This window comes from Giraffa tippelskirchi, chromosome 4 (genome assembly GCF_054371585.1).
Source record: "Giraffa tippelskirchi isolate mGirTip1 chromosome 4, T2T-mGirTip1v1.2.pri, whole genome shotgun sequence".
Taxonomy (NCBI): Eukaryota; Metazoa; Chordata; class Mammalia; order Artiodactyla; family Giraffidae; genus Giraffa; species Giraffa tippelskirchi.
Window position 1 is genome coordinate 68,996,687 of NC_137278.1, and position 18,255 is coordinate 69,014,941.

Below are 18,255 nucleotides of genomic sequence, written 5' to 3' on the forward strand. Positions count from 1 at the left end.
CTAGTAAAGTAATGCTCAAAATTCTCCAAGCCAGGCTTCAGCAATACGTGAACCGTGAACTTCCAGATGTTCAAGCCAGATTTAGAAAAGGCAGAGGAACCAGAGATCAAATTGTCAACATCAGTTGAATCATTGAAAAAACAAGAGAGTACCAGAAAAACATCTACTTCTGCTTTATTGACTATGTCAAAGCCTTTTGACTGTGTGGATCACAATAAACTGTGGAAAATTCTGAAAGAGATGGGAATACCAGACCACCTGACTGCCTCTTGAGAAACCTGAATGCTTGTCAGGAAGCAACAGTTAGAACTGGACATGAAACAACAGACTGGTTCCAAATAGGAAAAGGAGTACATCAAGGCTGTATATGGTCACCCTGCTTATTTAACTTATATGCAGAGTACATCATGAGAAACGCTGGGCTGGAGGAAGCACAAGCTGGAATTAAGATTGCTGGGAAAAATATCAATAACCGCAGATATGCAGATGACACCACCCTTACAGCAGAAAGTGAAGAAGAACTAAAGAGCCTCTTGATGAAGTTGAAGGAGGAGAGTGAAAAAGTTGGCTTAAAGCTCAACATTCAGAAAACTAAGATCATGGCATCCAGTCCCATCACTTCATGGCAAATAAATGGGGAAACAGTGCAAACAGTGGCTGACTTTATTTTTTGGGGCCTCAAAATAACTGCAGTTGGTCATTGCAGCCATGAAATTAAAAGACACTTACCTCTTGGAAGGGAAGTTATGACCAATCTAGACAGCATATTAAAAAGCAGAGATGTTACTTTGCCAACAAAGGTCCGTCTAGTCAAGGCTATGGTTTTTCCAGTAGTCATGTATGGATATGAGAGCTGGACTATAAAGAAAGCTGAGTGCCAAAGAATTGATGCTTTTGAACTGTGGTGTTGGAGAAGACTCTTGAGAGTCCCTTGGACTGCAAGGAGATCCAACCAGTCCATCCTAAAGGAGATCAGTCCTGGGTGTTCATTGGAAGGACTGATGTTGAAGATGAGACTCCAATATTTTGGCTATCTCATGCGAAGAGCTGACTCATTGGAAAAGACCCTGATGCTGGGAAGGATTGGGGGCAGGAGGAGAAGGGGATGACAGAGGATGAGATGGCTGGATGGCATCACCGACTCAATGGACATTAGTTTGGGTAAATTCTGGGAGTTGGTGATGGACAGGGAGGCCTGGCGTGCTGTGATTCATGGGGTCGCAAAGAGTTAGACACGACTGAGCAACTGAACTGAACTGAACTGAAGTTAAGCGTGCATGTTGTATTCCACAGAATCCACTAGAAGTTGCTACGGGTAAAATGTTAAATAATACAAAAAAAATTGACTAATCCAATATATTCAAAAAAGGAGGGGAAAAGAAAGCACAGACTAGGTAGGGCAATTACAAAATTATTTTAAGTAGACAGTGAACTCCATTACATGATTGTCATATAGAATTTTAAAACATAATTGAAGCATTTAAAAATAAATATATAGAAAAGTTAAACTAAAAATATTTCAAAAAGAGACATTTTACAAAAACTAATCCAAACAAAACTGGACTAGTTCCAAGGATATCTGACAAAATAAACTTTATGACCAGCAGCAGTAATAGAGATAAAAAGAGATATAGCATTTTTATTATTAAAGCATTCATCTAACAGGAATAAATAAATATATTTTAATCAAGAAGTTATATTAATATATGTGTATATGTAATGGCAACATATATCAAAATATAAAAAAATATTTGCTTATTTATAAAAAATGCATAGAGAAAATTTCACAGAACATGAAGAATATGTACTATATGAATTATACACTGAATAAACCTGATTTAATCAACAGTCAGAATACTCATGCACAACACTTTTGGAGGAAACATTCTTTTCAGACCTAAAAAAATTGATATATGCATGAATTGTGAATACATAATATTATGAAAAAAATCTTCCAATGTTTGAAAGTTGCCATATGGTTCTAAGTATCTATGGGTCAAAAGTAAAATCACAGAAATTAAAAAGATAGTTTTACCTGAATCATAATGAAAATCCCACATATCAGAATGTGTGGCGTGCAGCTAAGAAGAAAATGTATAATCTCCAAAGAAGACATTAAAAAAGAAGAAAGTGACAATTAAGTTTATAAATATCTATCTTAAGAATTTGGCCAGAAATTAGAAAATGAGTGCATTAGAAACAAAGAAACTACGTGAAAGGTAAACTTTAAAATCAAATTCAATTATATGGAAAACAAATACACAACAAAGAGTAAAAAAAGAGAAACATTGATTCTTAGGAAAGATGATTAGAATTGATAATTCCCTATGATGAATTATGAAGATAAAAAGGGAGGAGGATAAGATTTACTAATACCAGGAAAGAATAGAACATCTGTAAGGATCCTATATGAATGAAAAAATATAAAGACTTAGCTTAAGTGGCCTCATTAGTGTATATTCTACCAAGCATTTAATGAAAAACAATACCAGCATTACGTAAGTCCACCCACAAAATAGGGAAAAATGAAAAAATTCTCGTTCCATTTTATAAAGATAGCATTATCTACTTTCTTCCCAAATTATAGGCCATTCTCCTTATGAATTTAGGTGCAAAATTTCTATATAAAGTATTACCAAACAAAATTAATAAAAGCGTAATAAATATGAACTAGCTGGGGACATAATAGCAATTTAAGTGGTTAATACTTGTAAATCAACCAATGTTGTTAATCATATTAACAGAGAAAAATTTTATGATTGTATAAAAGTTTGTCAAAATATTAATGTTTTTTTATGGAATTCAACAATATTAGTAGACTGAGATTAGGAAAGAATTTACTTAATCTAATAAATAATATCTCTGTTAAAATGCAATAGGCACTACTCATAGTGTGAATTATTAAAAGCTACTAGAATTTAATTTCTTTATAAAGGTTCATTACATGAGACAACAAAGAGACCATTAAAACTAAATGTGAGACATACCCTCACATGTATTAACACTTGATTATTTATTTTTGACTAAAATAATACTTCAGAACAGTGGGAAGTTTCGGTCTTTTCAATATATAGTTATGAGTTAACTGGATAATCTTCTCAAGAAAAAAAGTTAAACCGTGATATAATATTGATCTACATATGAAATATATATATATATTTTGAAATTTAAAGTACATTACTACAAGGTAATATCATGATTTAGGATATAAAATTGTTTTCTTTAATACTATACACAAAACAACCAAAAAGAAAAATATTTAAAAAAATTGGACAACATTAACATTTAAGTTTCCCGTTTGTCAAAAGAAATTATGAAGTAGACACACAGTCATGCTTACACCAAGAGGGTAAGATATTTTAATATGCATAAATGTAAAAGAAATCACATGCATTAGAACTTTTTACAATTAATTTTGAAGACAGGTAATCAAGTAGAAAAATGGGCACAGTAATTGAATAGTCTAGCTTTCCAGATAATCTTGTAATGACCAATACATTTATGAGTAGGTGCTCAGCTTCATTAGTCATATGGAAAATAAAAAAAAAAATAAAACCATAATAAGATAACAATAAGATCAACTAAAATTAAAATCAACCAAAATTCTCTAAAATTAAAATGATTGATAAGTATTTGTTGGCCAGAAAGTGACAAACTCTCATATGCTGCTTTTCAGAGGACAAATTGTTACAACTTGAAAATCTTTTCGGCAACAACTACTAAAGGTAACTCATGAGCCATGTAACACTTAGACATGGACTCATGGAACTGTGTATATATTTGCAACACATAATTGTATAATAATATTAATAACATATTGTTTGTGTTAGATACTGAAAGTAATCCAAGTGTTTATCAACAATTGGATAGATAAATATTAATATATTTATAAAATTGAATACAGCATTGAAAAATGAGTAGATTACCACTATGTTCATCCACATGAAGGGATCTCACAAGCATAACATTGATGTAAAGGAGAACATACTGAATTACAGAGTTCATATACATTGGAAAATAGCCAAAATTAGTTTGCATGTATGTGCTCAGTTGTGTCTGAGTCTTTGCTGCTCTGTGGACTGTAGCCTAGCAGAGTCCTCTGTCCAAGGAATTTTTCCAAGCAAGAATACTGGAGTGGGTTGCTATTTCTTACTCCAGGGATCTTCCCGACGCAGGAACCAAACCCTCGTTTCCTCCATCACCTGCATTGGCAGGCCAATTCTTTACTGCTATCACCACCTGGGAAGCCCAAACTTAGTTTGAGAGGTTGGAAAATAAAGATATTTATGGAGGAAGGGATAGGAAGTGGCTGGAAGGAAAATGAATGTCATATTCTATTGTTTATCTTGATGAAAGTCATATGGATGTGTTTACGTCTTTGAAATTCATCAAGCTCTAGACTTAGGTTTTCTATATTTTATTATTCTTTACTACAATAAAAAGTTTAATTTTAAAATATTGCTGATATGAAATCACTAAAAAACTACAATATTCCTTTTTCTTATCATATTCAAGACCTATGTATTATACATAAAATGTATTGAGATGTATATATTTGAGAGAGGTATTCTTGCTTTATATGCTGTGACATTTTGTTTTCTACTTTCAGTTTCTTCAAAATTAAATGCCACAATAATAATTTTATAGTATATTGTATAAATTTCTCTGAAAAATGTTATAACAGAAGGATATAGTGAACAAGAATGTGGGCTTTAATCTTAGATCTGGGTGTCATTCATCCAGAAGCAGTCTATGGATTTGGGTACAAGTTAATTTGAGTGTGTAAGCCATATCTTTTTGAAAGGCAGATGGACAGAGAAAGAGGGAGAGGAAGAGAGATAAAAAGAGAGAGGGAAAAAGTAAGAGCAAGAACAACAGTGAGAGGGAGAAAGTGAGGGAGGAAAACAGCGAGAGAAGGGGAATAAATATGAATGTCTGCTGCTCAAGGTCATTATATGGATTAAAGTAACACATACATAAAATCATCTAGCAGACTGCTTCTTATACTAGTTTTCTCCATATGTGTATTTTCCCAAACCTCTCTATCATGTATATACTATATTAGTTTCCTAAGGCTATCATAACAAATTACCACAAACTATGTGATTTAAAACAGCAAAAACTTATTTTCTTACAATTAAGAAGTCTAGAATTCTGAAGCCAAAATGTGAACAGGGTTGGTCCTTTCTTGAAACTCTGAGGAAGAATCTGTTCCATATCTGTCTCAGAGCTTCTGGCGTTGCTGGCATTTTTGGCCTTCCTTGGCTTGTAGCTGTATCACCCTGATTTCTTTGTCCTTATGGATGTATTCTTTGTGTTTCCTCTGTCTTCAAGTTTTTCTTTCCATATACGAACACTTGTCTTTGGATTTGGTGGTGGTGGTTCAGTCGCTAAATTGTATGAGACTCTTTTGATCCCATGGACTGTAGCCCACCAGGCTCCTATGTCCATGGGATTTCCCAGGCAAGGCTCATCCTAATCCACTATGACATCATCTTAACTGTAGTACATCTACGAACACTTATTTCCAAGTAAGGTCACATTCACAGATACTAGAGGTGAGAACATCAACATATCTTTTGGGGGGATAGAATTCAACCCATAACATATCTAAGCAGCCATTAAACTAGAGAAGCTAAGGGATTTGTCTAGGGTGCTAAACCGAGTTAATAACAAAGCTAGAGCTAGGAAACATACGTTACTCAGAATGCAGTGTTTCTTCCCATATACCAAGCTACGTAAAAAATCATCTTCCTGATTCCAGTAGATAAACCTTTAATCTTGATTTTATCTATATATTCACCTTATATTCTTGGCTAGATTGAGAACATATAAATACATCTTTTGAAATATTGAACTCAGATAAAAATAATGCACAAGTGTGAGTTTGCATGTGTATGTGTGAACATAAATGTGAAGGTGACAAATTGGCAGCCCATGTGCCATTTCCAAGAAGTGAAGAAATCTGTTTTGTCCTATACAGTGTTGTTGTGGAGGTTATTATTATTTTTAACGATTTATGATTTTAGAAAGCAATAATTTTATATAAAATTCCAAATTTCCAACAGCTTTTGAAAAATGATATGATCTGGAAACACTGGGCCCAACTGACCACAATCTGCTAGACCTGGGGCGTGGATGCCCTTTTTAGAAAAATGTGCAATCTGTAGTTGGCCACAGTGCCAACCCATCCTCATTGTTTCCCCAGTTCGGTTTACCTCACTCATGTATGTCACATGCTGGACTTGCTTACATTCCTGTCTGCTCTCATTGATCTAGAGAAAATTAAATTGTCTAGTGTTGTACTATAGTTTAATTCAGTGGGATGTCTAGATTAAGTGCAAATATTTTAAGGTTTAGTTCATTTCCATTTTACTGTTATATTTTCTTCAGCAGGAGAAAAGCGCTTATAAAAATAAAATTCTTGTCAATTTGGCTTTACAAGTAACTTCAAAAGTCCAAGATTATTTTTTTGTTTGAAAAGTCAGTATCATTACTCTAATTTGTAAAATTCCAATACTGTATACTGAATATCTACCATTGTCTTTATTTTTAATATACTTAGCTTTCTGTGTGTGTATGATTAAGTGTATGTGTCATATATGATTAAGTGTATGTATGATATATAATTAAATGAAAAACAGTCTTAAACAGATGCAGTGGAGAAAAAACTGGGTATGAGAGGTAAACATAAGCACTACAGGAGAAGGAGAGAGCCCTGGAATAATAATGAGGCTTAAATATATACATATAAAAATGAGGGGGATTAGTTTGTGATAAGATGGGAAACAGATAAACAATAAACAAACAATAATTCACACAAGATGTGCCTTAAAAGCTACCTACAAATTATTTCAATATGCCCACACAGAGAATGGATTCCACAGATTTTGAGGGGGGCTGAGATTATGCAAAGTTACAATAAGGTTTTGAGTCTCACTAGCATCTAGAACTTCAGCACAGCTCTTGATCTTCCCTCAAAAGTCAAAGTAAGGGAAAGTAAATTATATTGGTTAAATTAAACACACTGGCTGCAGGGACTCCATGAAAATAAGTGTAAAGCTAGATTCTGATGGATGAGAAAATTCCTTTCCTGAAGTCTAGCCATTGGAAATGGGAGAGATTGACTGTGAGTAGGGATGTGAGTGGGTTCCCCTGGTAGCTCAGTGTGATCGAATCTGCCTGCAATACAGGTGACATGCAGGATCCTCGGGTTAGATCCCTGGCTCAAATATGTGACTAATCAGGGAATAAAATTACCCCCACGGGGGCTTCTCACAAATTTAGTTTAGTAGCTGCTATTCTTCTTTAGAAAGATTTTTCATCATTGTGGGAGGAAGGAGAGGTGGGAGGGAGGCATGAAGGAACATACACAGGTGTTAGTGGTGCCTAGATTTAAGAACACTACCCATCAAAAGCACTGCAGGGATCGACCCCATAGTGAAACCTCTCTAGCAGGTGCATCAGGTAGAACTTAAAGTACTATTCTCAAGGACCTATTCATGTGTTTTCTCTACTGTGGCTTGACACATTAATAATTATCATTATTCAAGTAATTTGTAGCCATTAAAAATCAGTCCATATTCTAATTACTGAAAAATTATATACTCATGTAAAAGTAGCCTAATTTTACTTTGCCAAAGATTTTTTTTCAAGTAGTACAAAACAATATAACATGCTGAGTTTGCTTATTTCTCCTGAAAGTAACTTAGTAAACTTCATGAAAAATTACAGGGCTTTTTCTATATGAAATTTCTAGTATTTTTTTCCCATTCTATAGCTGAGTCCAAAGACCCAGACTTATTGTATTTCCTTGCATTTAAAAACCCCTCTGAGTTGTTTTGTTGAAAATGAGGTGTACATAGTGGCATGTTCAATAACTATTCTTCAACTTTTGTTACTAAGAAACCATCTTGATTCATACAAAGGAAATCAGCTAGACATTTAGCCACAAACCAAATAACAGTGTTGTATTTACTATTAAATTAGTTGTAAACTAAACAATAGCACTTCAATTATGCAACAGTGATACTGTCATTGAGTAGAGGAATTCACTATTAGTGTGAAATTTAGTTGAGAATATCATTTAATCTAATCTCTCCCTAGTAATACCATTATTTCAGTAGGAAAAAATGGCTTTCATTTTGATCACTTGTATCACAGCAAATAGAAAATCCCTCAAAATGATAAATCTTATTGCTCTTTTAAATTATCTACCATCTTTAGTGGAAAGGTATTTAATACATATCAGCTCATATTTTCCCTCATTATTACCATACATTTCTTCTCAATCACATATTTGTCAAGCTAAAACCCTCTTCCAAATTGATATCAGTCTTGGAATTCATGGGTATCTCAAAACCTCCACATTGCCTTAATGTTAATTGAGAAAGTAGGTGTTTACACTGATCTCCTAATGTTAAAGCACAAGCTACGATTGCAGCAATAAACACAGAGTGTCTCTGTATTCATTTCTCAGTCAAATAAAAAATCTTATCACTTATTTTCATTTATTTTTAGTGTAGAGCAAGCTTCCAAGTTAGAATGCTCATTAATGTTGAATACCTTATGGAAATATATTTGTTTATGGTGATCATGCATTTCCATTTTCATTGTTGCAAAATGTTTACCAGTTTATGGTATGAGATATTATTTATGTTTCCATATTTGGGTTGTTAGGAATTCTCCCAATCAGACATAAGCATAAACAACCACCTTGATTTCACAATTATCTCATTTGTTTTGAGTAGTAGAAAGGGGCAGAAGTTAAAATCCTTCACACAGTACTGTAGCCTAAAATTGGTAGATTCCCTTAGGTTACTGGAGAGGAAAGGTTGGAAAGGTTATCCAAAGGTTCCAAAGGTTATTGAAAAGGTTATCCCTTTCTAAAAAAAAGGAAAAAAAGTACTAGATTCTTCTGACAAACGTTGAAAGTGTCAATCACTCAGTACTGTCTGACTCTTTGTGACCCCATGGACTGTAGCCTGCCATTCCCTTCTTCAAGGGATCTTCCTGACCCAGTGATCTAACCAGCATTTCCTGCTTGGAAGGTGGATATTTTTACTGTCTGGACCACAGGGGAAGCCCCTACAAATATTAAACTGCCTCAGATTTATTTCAATAGGAATCATTTTACATCTTACCTACAAACAAAAAAAGAGATAATAACATTAAAAACACCTTATCTGTTTTCATTAAGATACTTTATATAGTGTTTGTTATTAAGGAAAGATATTACTAACACATTCCAAAGTTGACTGTGTAGTTTCCTGAATTCCTCTTGATGAAACTCTTAAAAAGGGAATGAACATTGATTAGCATCTGTATTGTGTCAAGTAGTGCGCTAGGCATATTCAATCATTTGATGAGAGGCAGTGTAGCATGGTGTTTAAGATCACAGTCTTGAGTTTGAATTCTTCTTTGCTCTTATATTGCAAGGTGTGACCTTGACTGTCTTGATTAACCTCTCTGTGTTTCACTTTTCTCATTGGTAAAATGAGTGAAATCCCAGACTCTATCTTATAGGGTTGCTGTGAGGGATAAATTAAGTTAATGTAAGTAAAATATAGAGAAGTTTGGCATGGAGTAGACACTCAGCATTAGGTATTGGCATTATCTTCACCAAATCTTATAAACTGTCATTATCCTTATTTTACTAATGAGGAAACCAGTGTTCAAAGAGGTGAAGAAATTTACATTTAGAAACAACACAGCAAGTCATACTTTAAAGAGCGTCGATGGCTCCCCACTCCAGTACTCTTGCCCGGAAAATCCCATGGACAGAGGAGCCTAGTAGGCTGCAGTCCATGGGGTTGTGAAGAGTTGGACATGACTGAGTGACTTCGCTTTCACTTTTCACTTTCCTGCATTGGAGAAGGAAATGGCAACCCACTCCAGTGTTCTTGCCTGGAGAATCCCGGGGACGGCGGAGCCTGGTGGGCTGCTGTCTGTGGGGTAGCACAGAGTCGGACATGACTGAAGCGACTTAGCAGCAGTAGCAGCAGCATCACTAAATTATGTTGTGATTTTTTTCCCCATTCTATACACATACTGATAGTTTTCTCTCTGCATACTTACTAAAGGAAAGAGATCTTTTGCCTGCCCATATCTCTTAGACTAGATACAGTAGTTGCTTTAAATATGGTAACTGCAAAAGTTACTATTGCAACACATAATTTATTGCCTCACAGTTTAGATTGTGTGTGTGTGTAAGGGGTAGGCACATAGGACTTTTTGTTTTAAAACTTATGCATGAAGAGTAAGAATTTTAATGTATCTCTGAACTAGAAAATCACGGAAGACAGCCTGTGGAAAACTACAATCCAGTAGAAACACTGTGTAGACCAACTGAAGATAAGATCCAAATTCACAAAGGTAAAATGAAAGAAACTGAATCATTACTCAGGTCTTACACACTGGTAGCAATCAATGGGTTTTAAGAGTCCAGGTAAAATACAGGACTTTGACTCTTAAGAGAGCCTCTAGAAATCTGCTAGCATCATCAGATTCACTGAGAAATGTACAGTTCTTAAGGGCATCGTGGAACCTTTTTAGATTCAATTCTTATAAACTTGCTGTCCCTTCTACTTACTTTTGTAGTAACCTTTACCTCTATAAGAGACATATGTAGGCACACCTTATATGCTATTTGTTCTAGAATCTATTGACAATTTTTTTAAATGCCCTAAATTAGGTAGAGTATAATTGTGGACCAAATTCACTTCATGACTGATTAACCTTAGATAAGGTATTTTTTTGAGACTCAGCTTTACAATATTTAATAATTCACTTAAAAAATCATGTTAGCAGTTATTAGTTCATTACATTCCCAAGTAATCTTGTGGAATAAATTGGCACTCACTAGTACCCATACTTTACATTTAAGGAATCTGGATTTCAGAGAAGTGACTTCCATTGGGTCAGAGAGAACAGAATGGGATTGGAACTTATAGAAAAAAGCTAGCATTTATTCAACACAGTTCTAAAATATTTTATATATATTTATTAATTTAACCTCCACAACAACAAATAGATAAATTGGGAACTGTTAATATATCCATTTTACAGATGAGGTGACTGAGGCATTGCAAGATTAAGCATCTTACTTAAGGTCACAGCTGATACATGGCAGAGATGAAATTCAAGCCCAGACAACCTGATTCTAGTTCCCACACGTTTAATTACTTGACCACACTGCCTTTCTGAAGCCAATAAAAATAATACAATTTGTTCCTGTCTCCAAGTTATTTAGACTCTTAGACAAGCAGTGAAAGTATAAATAGGCTTATCAAAAGGAATGAGTTCTGGTTTCTTTGGCAGGAAATGAATATTGGATTTGGAATGTATATTATTTTAGTACTTGTGAATTTGTCTACTTTTTACAGTTTTGCTATATAGGGCTGAGATACAGAAAATAGTCTTACCTTAACGATATTTATGGCTGAAGCTATTAGGCTTGTGGTCCTGAAATAAATATGTCTGTTTTTTTCTGCTCTAAAACCAACCCAGACTAGGCATATAATAGGGTTGGAAATTTAAATGTCCATAGGACTCAAACTATAATTAAGCCACACACCTCAGACTTCTCTACCACCTATTTTGCAAGCTTCCTTTAGATTTAACTCCTTTGTCACCAAACTCAGCAATGCCCACTGGGCATGCCCAGTGATTTGGTCAGTGCCTTGCATCAGGTTTCACTTCCTCCAGGTTTTGCCAGCTGCAAAAGAAAGGAGGAGACAGAGCAAAGAGTTAAGCAGGAACAGAACTTGGTTCAGCTCCGGATGTCCATGGCCAGGGCAGAGCACAGAAAGCTGGGGGAGGCCAAGGGATGAGGAGACGCTACCACCAAAAGTACCTTGTCCAATAGATGAGTATGGGCTCTTAAACTGTCACATTAACCTGGTGGGTCCCTTTTCCATCTTTTTGGCACAGCTTGGGCAGATCGTGACGATCTGAAGTGATCACTCATCCCGGGGCCACTCAAAGGGGTGGGGCAGGGACCGTGGATCTGGGGGAATGCCAGCGACTGTGTGAACCTTGCCTGTCTCTGCATTCCTCGAAGAGCTGCAGCTTTTCTAGGGTTCCAAGCAAGAAATCAAAGTGCACAACTAAAGCGAGAGCTCATCTAAATCACCGACTCCTTGGCTCTTTCCTTTTGGCCCTGGAACCAACCCTCTCAGATACCCTTGCCCAATCACTATTAAACCCCGGAGAAGTGGAATCTCCACACAGCTTTCCATGGGTCTAGCAGGGGCCTGGGCATGCTCAGTAGGCTACGTGTTTCTCTCTCTCTCTTTTTTTTTCCTCTCTCTCTGCCTCTCCCGCTCTCTCCTCTCCCTCTTCCTATATCCACCTCCCCTCTCCCTCTTGGGGGAGGGTGGGTGGTGACAAGTTAGAAGCACTTGCGTTAGGTCCCCGCCCCCAGGATCGGGCTCCCCCGGCAAGAGGACGAAGCAAAGACAGAAACACACCTCTCTGCGCAGCATCCCCACCGGGAGGGGCTGCGCCCGGCGGGCTGAGCCCACCAGTATCCCAGTCTGAGGACGGCCCGCCGCTCTCCATGGTACTGCGGAGAGCTCAGCTCCGCCCTTCTCTTTCAGAAGGACAGCACCCAACGTCACGTAACCCAGCCTTCTCGGGCTCCACGACCGCCTCCTCCTTCCCAGCTCTTTCCCTCTCCTCCTCCTTCTGCTCCCCTCCTTTGCCTGTTCTCCCCTCCCGCACTCCTGGAGATAGACGCTCAAGCCTGACGCCTCTCAAAAGGCAGCAGCAGTCGCCTTATCCACAGACCTCAGGAAATTCGCTTTGACCGTTGCATGCCTCAAGCTCCGGCTCGAGCTAAGGGGGAATAACCGGGCAGGTAAAGAAGCTCAATTTGTGTTGGGGGGGAGGGGATGGGGCGAGGCTAGCTGGAGAAGGATATCTTTCCCCATTGTAATTGAGCCAGGATCTGCCACAAATGCACTGGAAAGGATGGGTGGTGGGAGGGTGGAGGAGTATAGATCTTGGTTGTTTTGCATGAAGCTTTTTAAATAATGACAAGAAGATGAGATGGTGGAGCTGGGGTAGTAACTTGAAGACTGAATGCAGCGATTTATTAGCAGAAAAAGAAAACGGGCAAGTTAGAAACCAAAGCAATAAAATACATCTAGAGCTACATCTTTCTTTCTCTTCCCCATCAGCCCCATGCTGTGCCTAGCCTTAATTTGTGCAGTCGACTCCAGGCTCCAAGAAACTGCACTGGTATTAGAGATGGGGCTTACAGACTGGGCGGGAAAGCCAGGGAGAATTTTGGGTGTGCATTGGTATTAAGGGACTTTGAAATATCCAGGGGGAAATGATAGGCACTTCTAAAAATCCTCTCAAAGATTTCAGGTTCTTTATTATGATATATTGAATGATGCATGGAAAGGTGTGTGCGTGTTTGTGCGTGTGTGTGTTACCATAAACATATTAAAATAAATGCAACTGCAGCCCATGAGCATACTGTATCGATCCTTCCAGTGGCTTGGGAATGAATTTGATTCTAGAAATGAAAGAAAAGATTAATGAGGCTGTTAGTCTGCTTTTGAATTAGAGCGCTTCTTCCTTTGGCTGCAGTGAGGTTGTTTTTCAGATCCTTTTATTTTATCCTCTAATTTGTGAACTGGCCATGTTTTCCGGCACCTAGAGAGAATCCTTTTCTCCATATAAATACAGATACTCTCTCACACACAATGAGCTTCCTCTAAGAACTGGGAGAGTCAGTTGACCTCCCCTGTGGTAAGGATATATATGTTTTCCTCCCTCTCTTACATTCCTTAAAAAAAATTGTCAAGCTATGCATCATTGAAGGAGGGCAAGAGAGCAGTGGAAAGAAAGGTTTTCTGATCTATGGAATGTCAATTAATAAAACAATTGATTCCAACTGACTAACAAAAAAAAAAAAGGTTTTCTAACACATGAGCTTGTAAATGGTTTCAAAGCACTTACTCTTGATCTTGAAATTTCAGGTTTATTTCACAATGACTGAAAATTTCACAGATTTCTGAGTCCACTTAAAAAACAAAAGTCTTCTGAATAATATGTTTCTTAGAATGATTTTTAAGAGCACTTTTCTTTGGGTTTGGAGCAGGAGTAGACAAGATATGACTGGTGATTACTGATGCTGTGGCATGTATCAGCTGTAATAAATAAGCAACCAAGATTTTAATTTCCCTTTGCTAGTGGGCAGTGTGTGTAGTGTGTTGTGTGTGTGCTGAAAGAGAGAGAACCAGTCATCAATTTCATCTGGGGAGGAACTTGAAGTGGGATCCCCTAGCTCGGTGGCTCTCAGATGACACCTGTAGGGATTGCTCTGTATTGAAGAGAAATGTTCTCAGTTCCCTTCATGGAGGAGCAGCAGCACAATGCGGTGCCATAAATTACTGCTAGTTTCAGCTTGTAGGAAAAAAAGTGTTAATTGGATAGTGAGTTTCTGTGTCTAGGCAATGAACTGGTGTCTGTGCCTGTGTGTGTTGTGTGTGTGTGTGTTGGGCGGGGGGAGATAGTGAGAAATGGAAATGGTGAGGGAAATACATACATTTTCTTAACCGGACCAGATGATACATTGTGATTTTCTTGGTTAAAATATGAGAGTAAATTTGGTTAAAAAAAATAAAAAGCCTGAAAAACAATTCACTATATATGAGTTCTATACCATTACAAGAACCTGTCAGATTAGAGTTGAATAGAGAGATGATTTAATAGTATAGTGAGTAATTCAAAGCTATGCTTTTAAATGTGAGCTTCCTCGAACCATAGCAGCTAAGGTGACACACATGCCAGTAGCTATTCTAACCACACAAATTCTAAGAGCTGACAGCCAGAAAGGACTTGAAGAGGAGTTAAGATCACTGCACTGTTATAGGTGAAATATTAAATACTTGACTTTAGAGGAGCTAATATTATGGCAGTTGAGACACAAATGCTGCCAAAAACAGACATCTGACTCCAGTGAGGTATTTTCTCCTATAACGAATGATTTCTTCAATAAAAAGGAAGAAAATACTTGTTTGAAATTTAAGAATCCCAAGAAACCATCAATGTTCTTCTTTCTCTGAGAAAAATAGAAGAGTAGGAATGCTACACAAATCCATGCTGGCAGCTTCCAGTCAACAGTTTGGTATGCTTCGCCTGTTGTAGTATCAGCTAACTGAGATTTAAATAGGCTTTGTTTTTATTGTCCATATAACCAGTGCACATATAAGTAGAAGTTTCTAACAGTGTCTTTCTCCCCCCTCTCCTTTTCATATATTTTAAACTTTCTCAGAAACATTAAAATATAACATTACCCAAATTTCTATTTAAAAGAAAAACCTTGGGAGGGTTACCTATTAACAGTTATAATAAACTGCAAGAGTATAATGGCTGATTGTAAGAGTGTAATATTAACTATTAGGAGACATTAGTTCTTACTTATAGATCAGGACAAATAAGTTCCTTCCAATAAGGTTAACTCTGACTTGCTAATAACAGCAATTATATACCTGATTTCTGGGTTGAATAATGATTATATGATACTCAGACTTTAGAACTTAATTTTTATTTTAATTCTCTGCAGATTTCTGGGTCCTTATAAAAAGATAAAATAAAACCAAAATGCATCACCAACACACGACCAATTGATATGCTGGCATGTTAGCTTGGCCTTGCAGAGGCGGAGAAGAGAGAAGAGGAGCTGGTGTGTTTTCCACCTCTAACAGCTTCTGGCTATTTCAAAGCTTCTGTGTTTGAACCCTACTGTTGGGGAGGGAAAAAGAGAAGTAAAACCCAGCCCCTGAGGCCATGTGCAAGGAATTTTGCTTTGGCTACAGTGGTACTGGAAGTCTATGATAATGGCAGAAGAAGCAGGCCTTTGAAGCTACTCTGGGGTTGATAAGTGATGCCTTACTGGTTTGGACACTGCATCTGGAGGAGAAACACCTGAGGTGTTACCAAGCATTCAAGGATCCTAGTTCATTGCTGGCATCTTACTTCCCTGGGAAGTGTTTGCTTTTTACCTGACTCTAATCATTTCCCTTTTGCCTGGCACCACTGCTGACACCTGGCAGATAATGGTATTTGAAGAGTGAAGCATCTGTCAACCCCATCGATGCCCTTGGACTAGTTCATCGGACTCAAATGGATGCGTGACTTCCCTTGACTTTGTGTTGACACCTTTTTTCCAGAACGTTGCTTCCAAAGTGTATCCTCCCTTTGGTCTGGAAGTTCTGTGTCTGCCCTGTGCTACTGGGATCTACGTTTTCCAGTTGGGAGGGGACTATAGGGAGAGAGGGAGGGGTTGCTGGAAGAAGAAGAAGAAAAAAAGAGCTAGATAAAGGAGGGGGCATCCCTCTCACTCCTGCCCGTCCCCTTACCCGACTTCTTCCCGGACCCCGATTTCTGCATCACGGTGTCCAAGATCATTTTGACCCTGTCGGCCCCGGCACCTCCCCGCCGCACCCCAGCCCCGAGCATGGGGACGGCGCTTCTCCAGCGCGGGGGCTGCTTTCTCCTGTGCCTCTCGCTGCTGCTCCTGGGCTGCTGGGCGGAGCTGGGCAGTGGGCTGGAGTTCCCGGGTGCTGAGGGCCAGTGGACGCGCTTCCCCAAATGGAACGCCTGCTGCGAAAGCGAGATGAGCTTCCAGCTGAAGACACGCAGCGCCCGGGGCCTAGTGCTCTACTTCGACGACGAGGGCTTCTGCGACTTCCTGGAGCTCATCCTGACGCGTGGCGGCCGCCTGCAGCTCAGCTTCTCCATTTTCTGCGCCGAGCCCGCCACTCTCCTGACAGACACGCCGGTTAACGACGGCGCGTGGCACAGCGTGCGGATCCGCCGGCAGTTCCGCAACACCACGCTCTTCATCGACCAGGTGGAGGCCAAGTGGGTGGAGGTCAAGTCTAAGCGCCGGGACATGACAGTGTTCAGCGGCCTCTTCGTCGGCGGGCTTCCCCCGGAACTGCGCGCCGCGGCGCTCAAGCTCACGCTGGCCTCCGTGCGGGAGCGAGAGCCCTTCAAAGGCTGGATCCGCGACGTGCGGGTCAACTCCTCGCTGGCCCTGCCCGTGGACAGCGGCGAGGTCAAGCTGGACGACGAGCCGCCCAACAGCGGCGGCGGGAGCCCGTGCGAGGCGGGCGAGGAGGGCGAGGGCGGGGTGTGCCTCAACGGGGGCGTGTGCTCCGTAGTGGACGACCAGGCGGTGTGCGACTGCTCGCGAACCGGCTTCCGCGGCAAGGACTGCAGCCAAGGTAAGGCCCGAAGACGCTGGAGCCCTGGGGCCTTGGCCTGGGCAGGGTGCGGGGAGGCAGGGCGAGGCAGGCCGGGGCCGGTGCATGCGGGCTTCCTTCTCTGGAGAGCTTGTGTCGCGTAGGGTCCAAGTGAAAACCTGTTTCCGGCCTCTCCGCCTTCTCACCTCCCACAGCCAGTCTCGTGGCCTCTTGGGAAAGGTTGAGCAGCCTCCATTTCCAGGTTCAGTTTCCTCCCGGGAGCCTTTTCCACCAGTCCTACTTCATTCCAAGTGGCAAGTAAAATGACCTCTCCTCTTCAGTCCTCGGGTTGTTTGCCAAGCCGTTCCCTCTCTTCACTGGACTGGGGCCCACCAGAACATACAGTTTGCTTTTCCTCTGTCACCCTTCTCTGTAATACACAGATTTCCTCCGTAAGATGCAGATTGGGCATCTAGAAGATTGGGCATACATTTGGTGAAAAATGAAGTCAGGAGAAATTGACCATGGTTGAGAATCCCCACGTAGTTGGTAATGGGCGAGGGAGACAGGATTCATAGACACAGCTGTGCCTTTTACAAGTAAAGTGGCCAGTCCTGCTCCTGGTTGTGGGAAAAGCGGGGTGGAGTAGGGCAGAACTTGTGCAGAATTTCTTGATTAGGAGGAGAGTTCTTGGAATTAATGGTAGTTTCTTTGGCTATGTCCAACATTTGGTGGTTTAATCAAATTATTTCTGTGGTTTGTGAAGTGGGAGAGAGGTCAGCTCATGTTTAGAAGTGTTAGAGATTAAATAGCATATTTCTCAATCAGATGACTTGGGAAGGTAAATAGCAGAGAGATTTAGACGTTGGACTGGGAAGCTTCTGCAGGCCAATAAACAGGGGATGCATATGAAGCATTGCAAGAGATTTTCCAAGGATATTCAGCTAATGATATTTATCTGAGTAGTGGAGGCCAAGCTGTTGTTCTTGGGGATTGAAACTGTGGAATAAAAAAACAAAACAAAACACCTCATACTTCTAAGTTTATTTTT

At 39.3% G+C, this 18,255-nt stretch overlaps 1 protein-coding gene and 1 long non-coding RNA gene across 35 annotated transcripts in view; one reads left to right on the forward strand and one right to left on the reverse strand.

The window, feature by feature from the left end:
- Window positions 1-3,340: 3,340 nt before the first annotated feature.
- On the reverse strand, window positions 3,341-12,810 carry LOC145546582 (uncharacterized). The gene is made up of 3 exons (XR_014083049.1): window positions 12,471-12,810; window positions 11,424-11,716; window positions 3,341-4,793 (listed from the first exon to the last, which is right to left on the reverse strand). It is a non-coding gene; the product is annotated as an uncharacterized LOC145546582 (long non-coding RNA).
- The window catches only part of NRXN1 (neurexin 1), a 1,199,463-nt gene continuing 1,193,477 nt past the window's right edge, over window positions 12,270-18,255 (forward strand). For 28 of the 34 annotated variants that reach the window (XM_081593719.1, XM_081593720.1, XM_081593708.1 and 25 more), the window contains exon 1: window positions 14,106-17,246. In XM_081593719.1, coding sequence (XP_081449845.1) covers window positions 16,475-17,246 — 772 coding nt within the window. In that variant the 5' untranslated portion in view covers window positions 14,106-16,474. Of the gene's footprint in view, window positions 12,860-14,105; window positions 17,293-18,255 lie in introns of those variants that run through there. The other 6 variants (XR_014083047.1, XR_014083048.1, XM_081593742.1 and 3 more) reach the window with 4 other exon arrangements.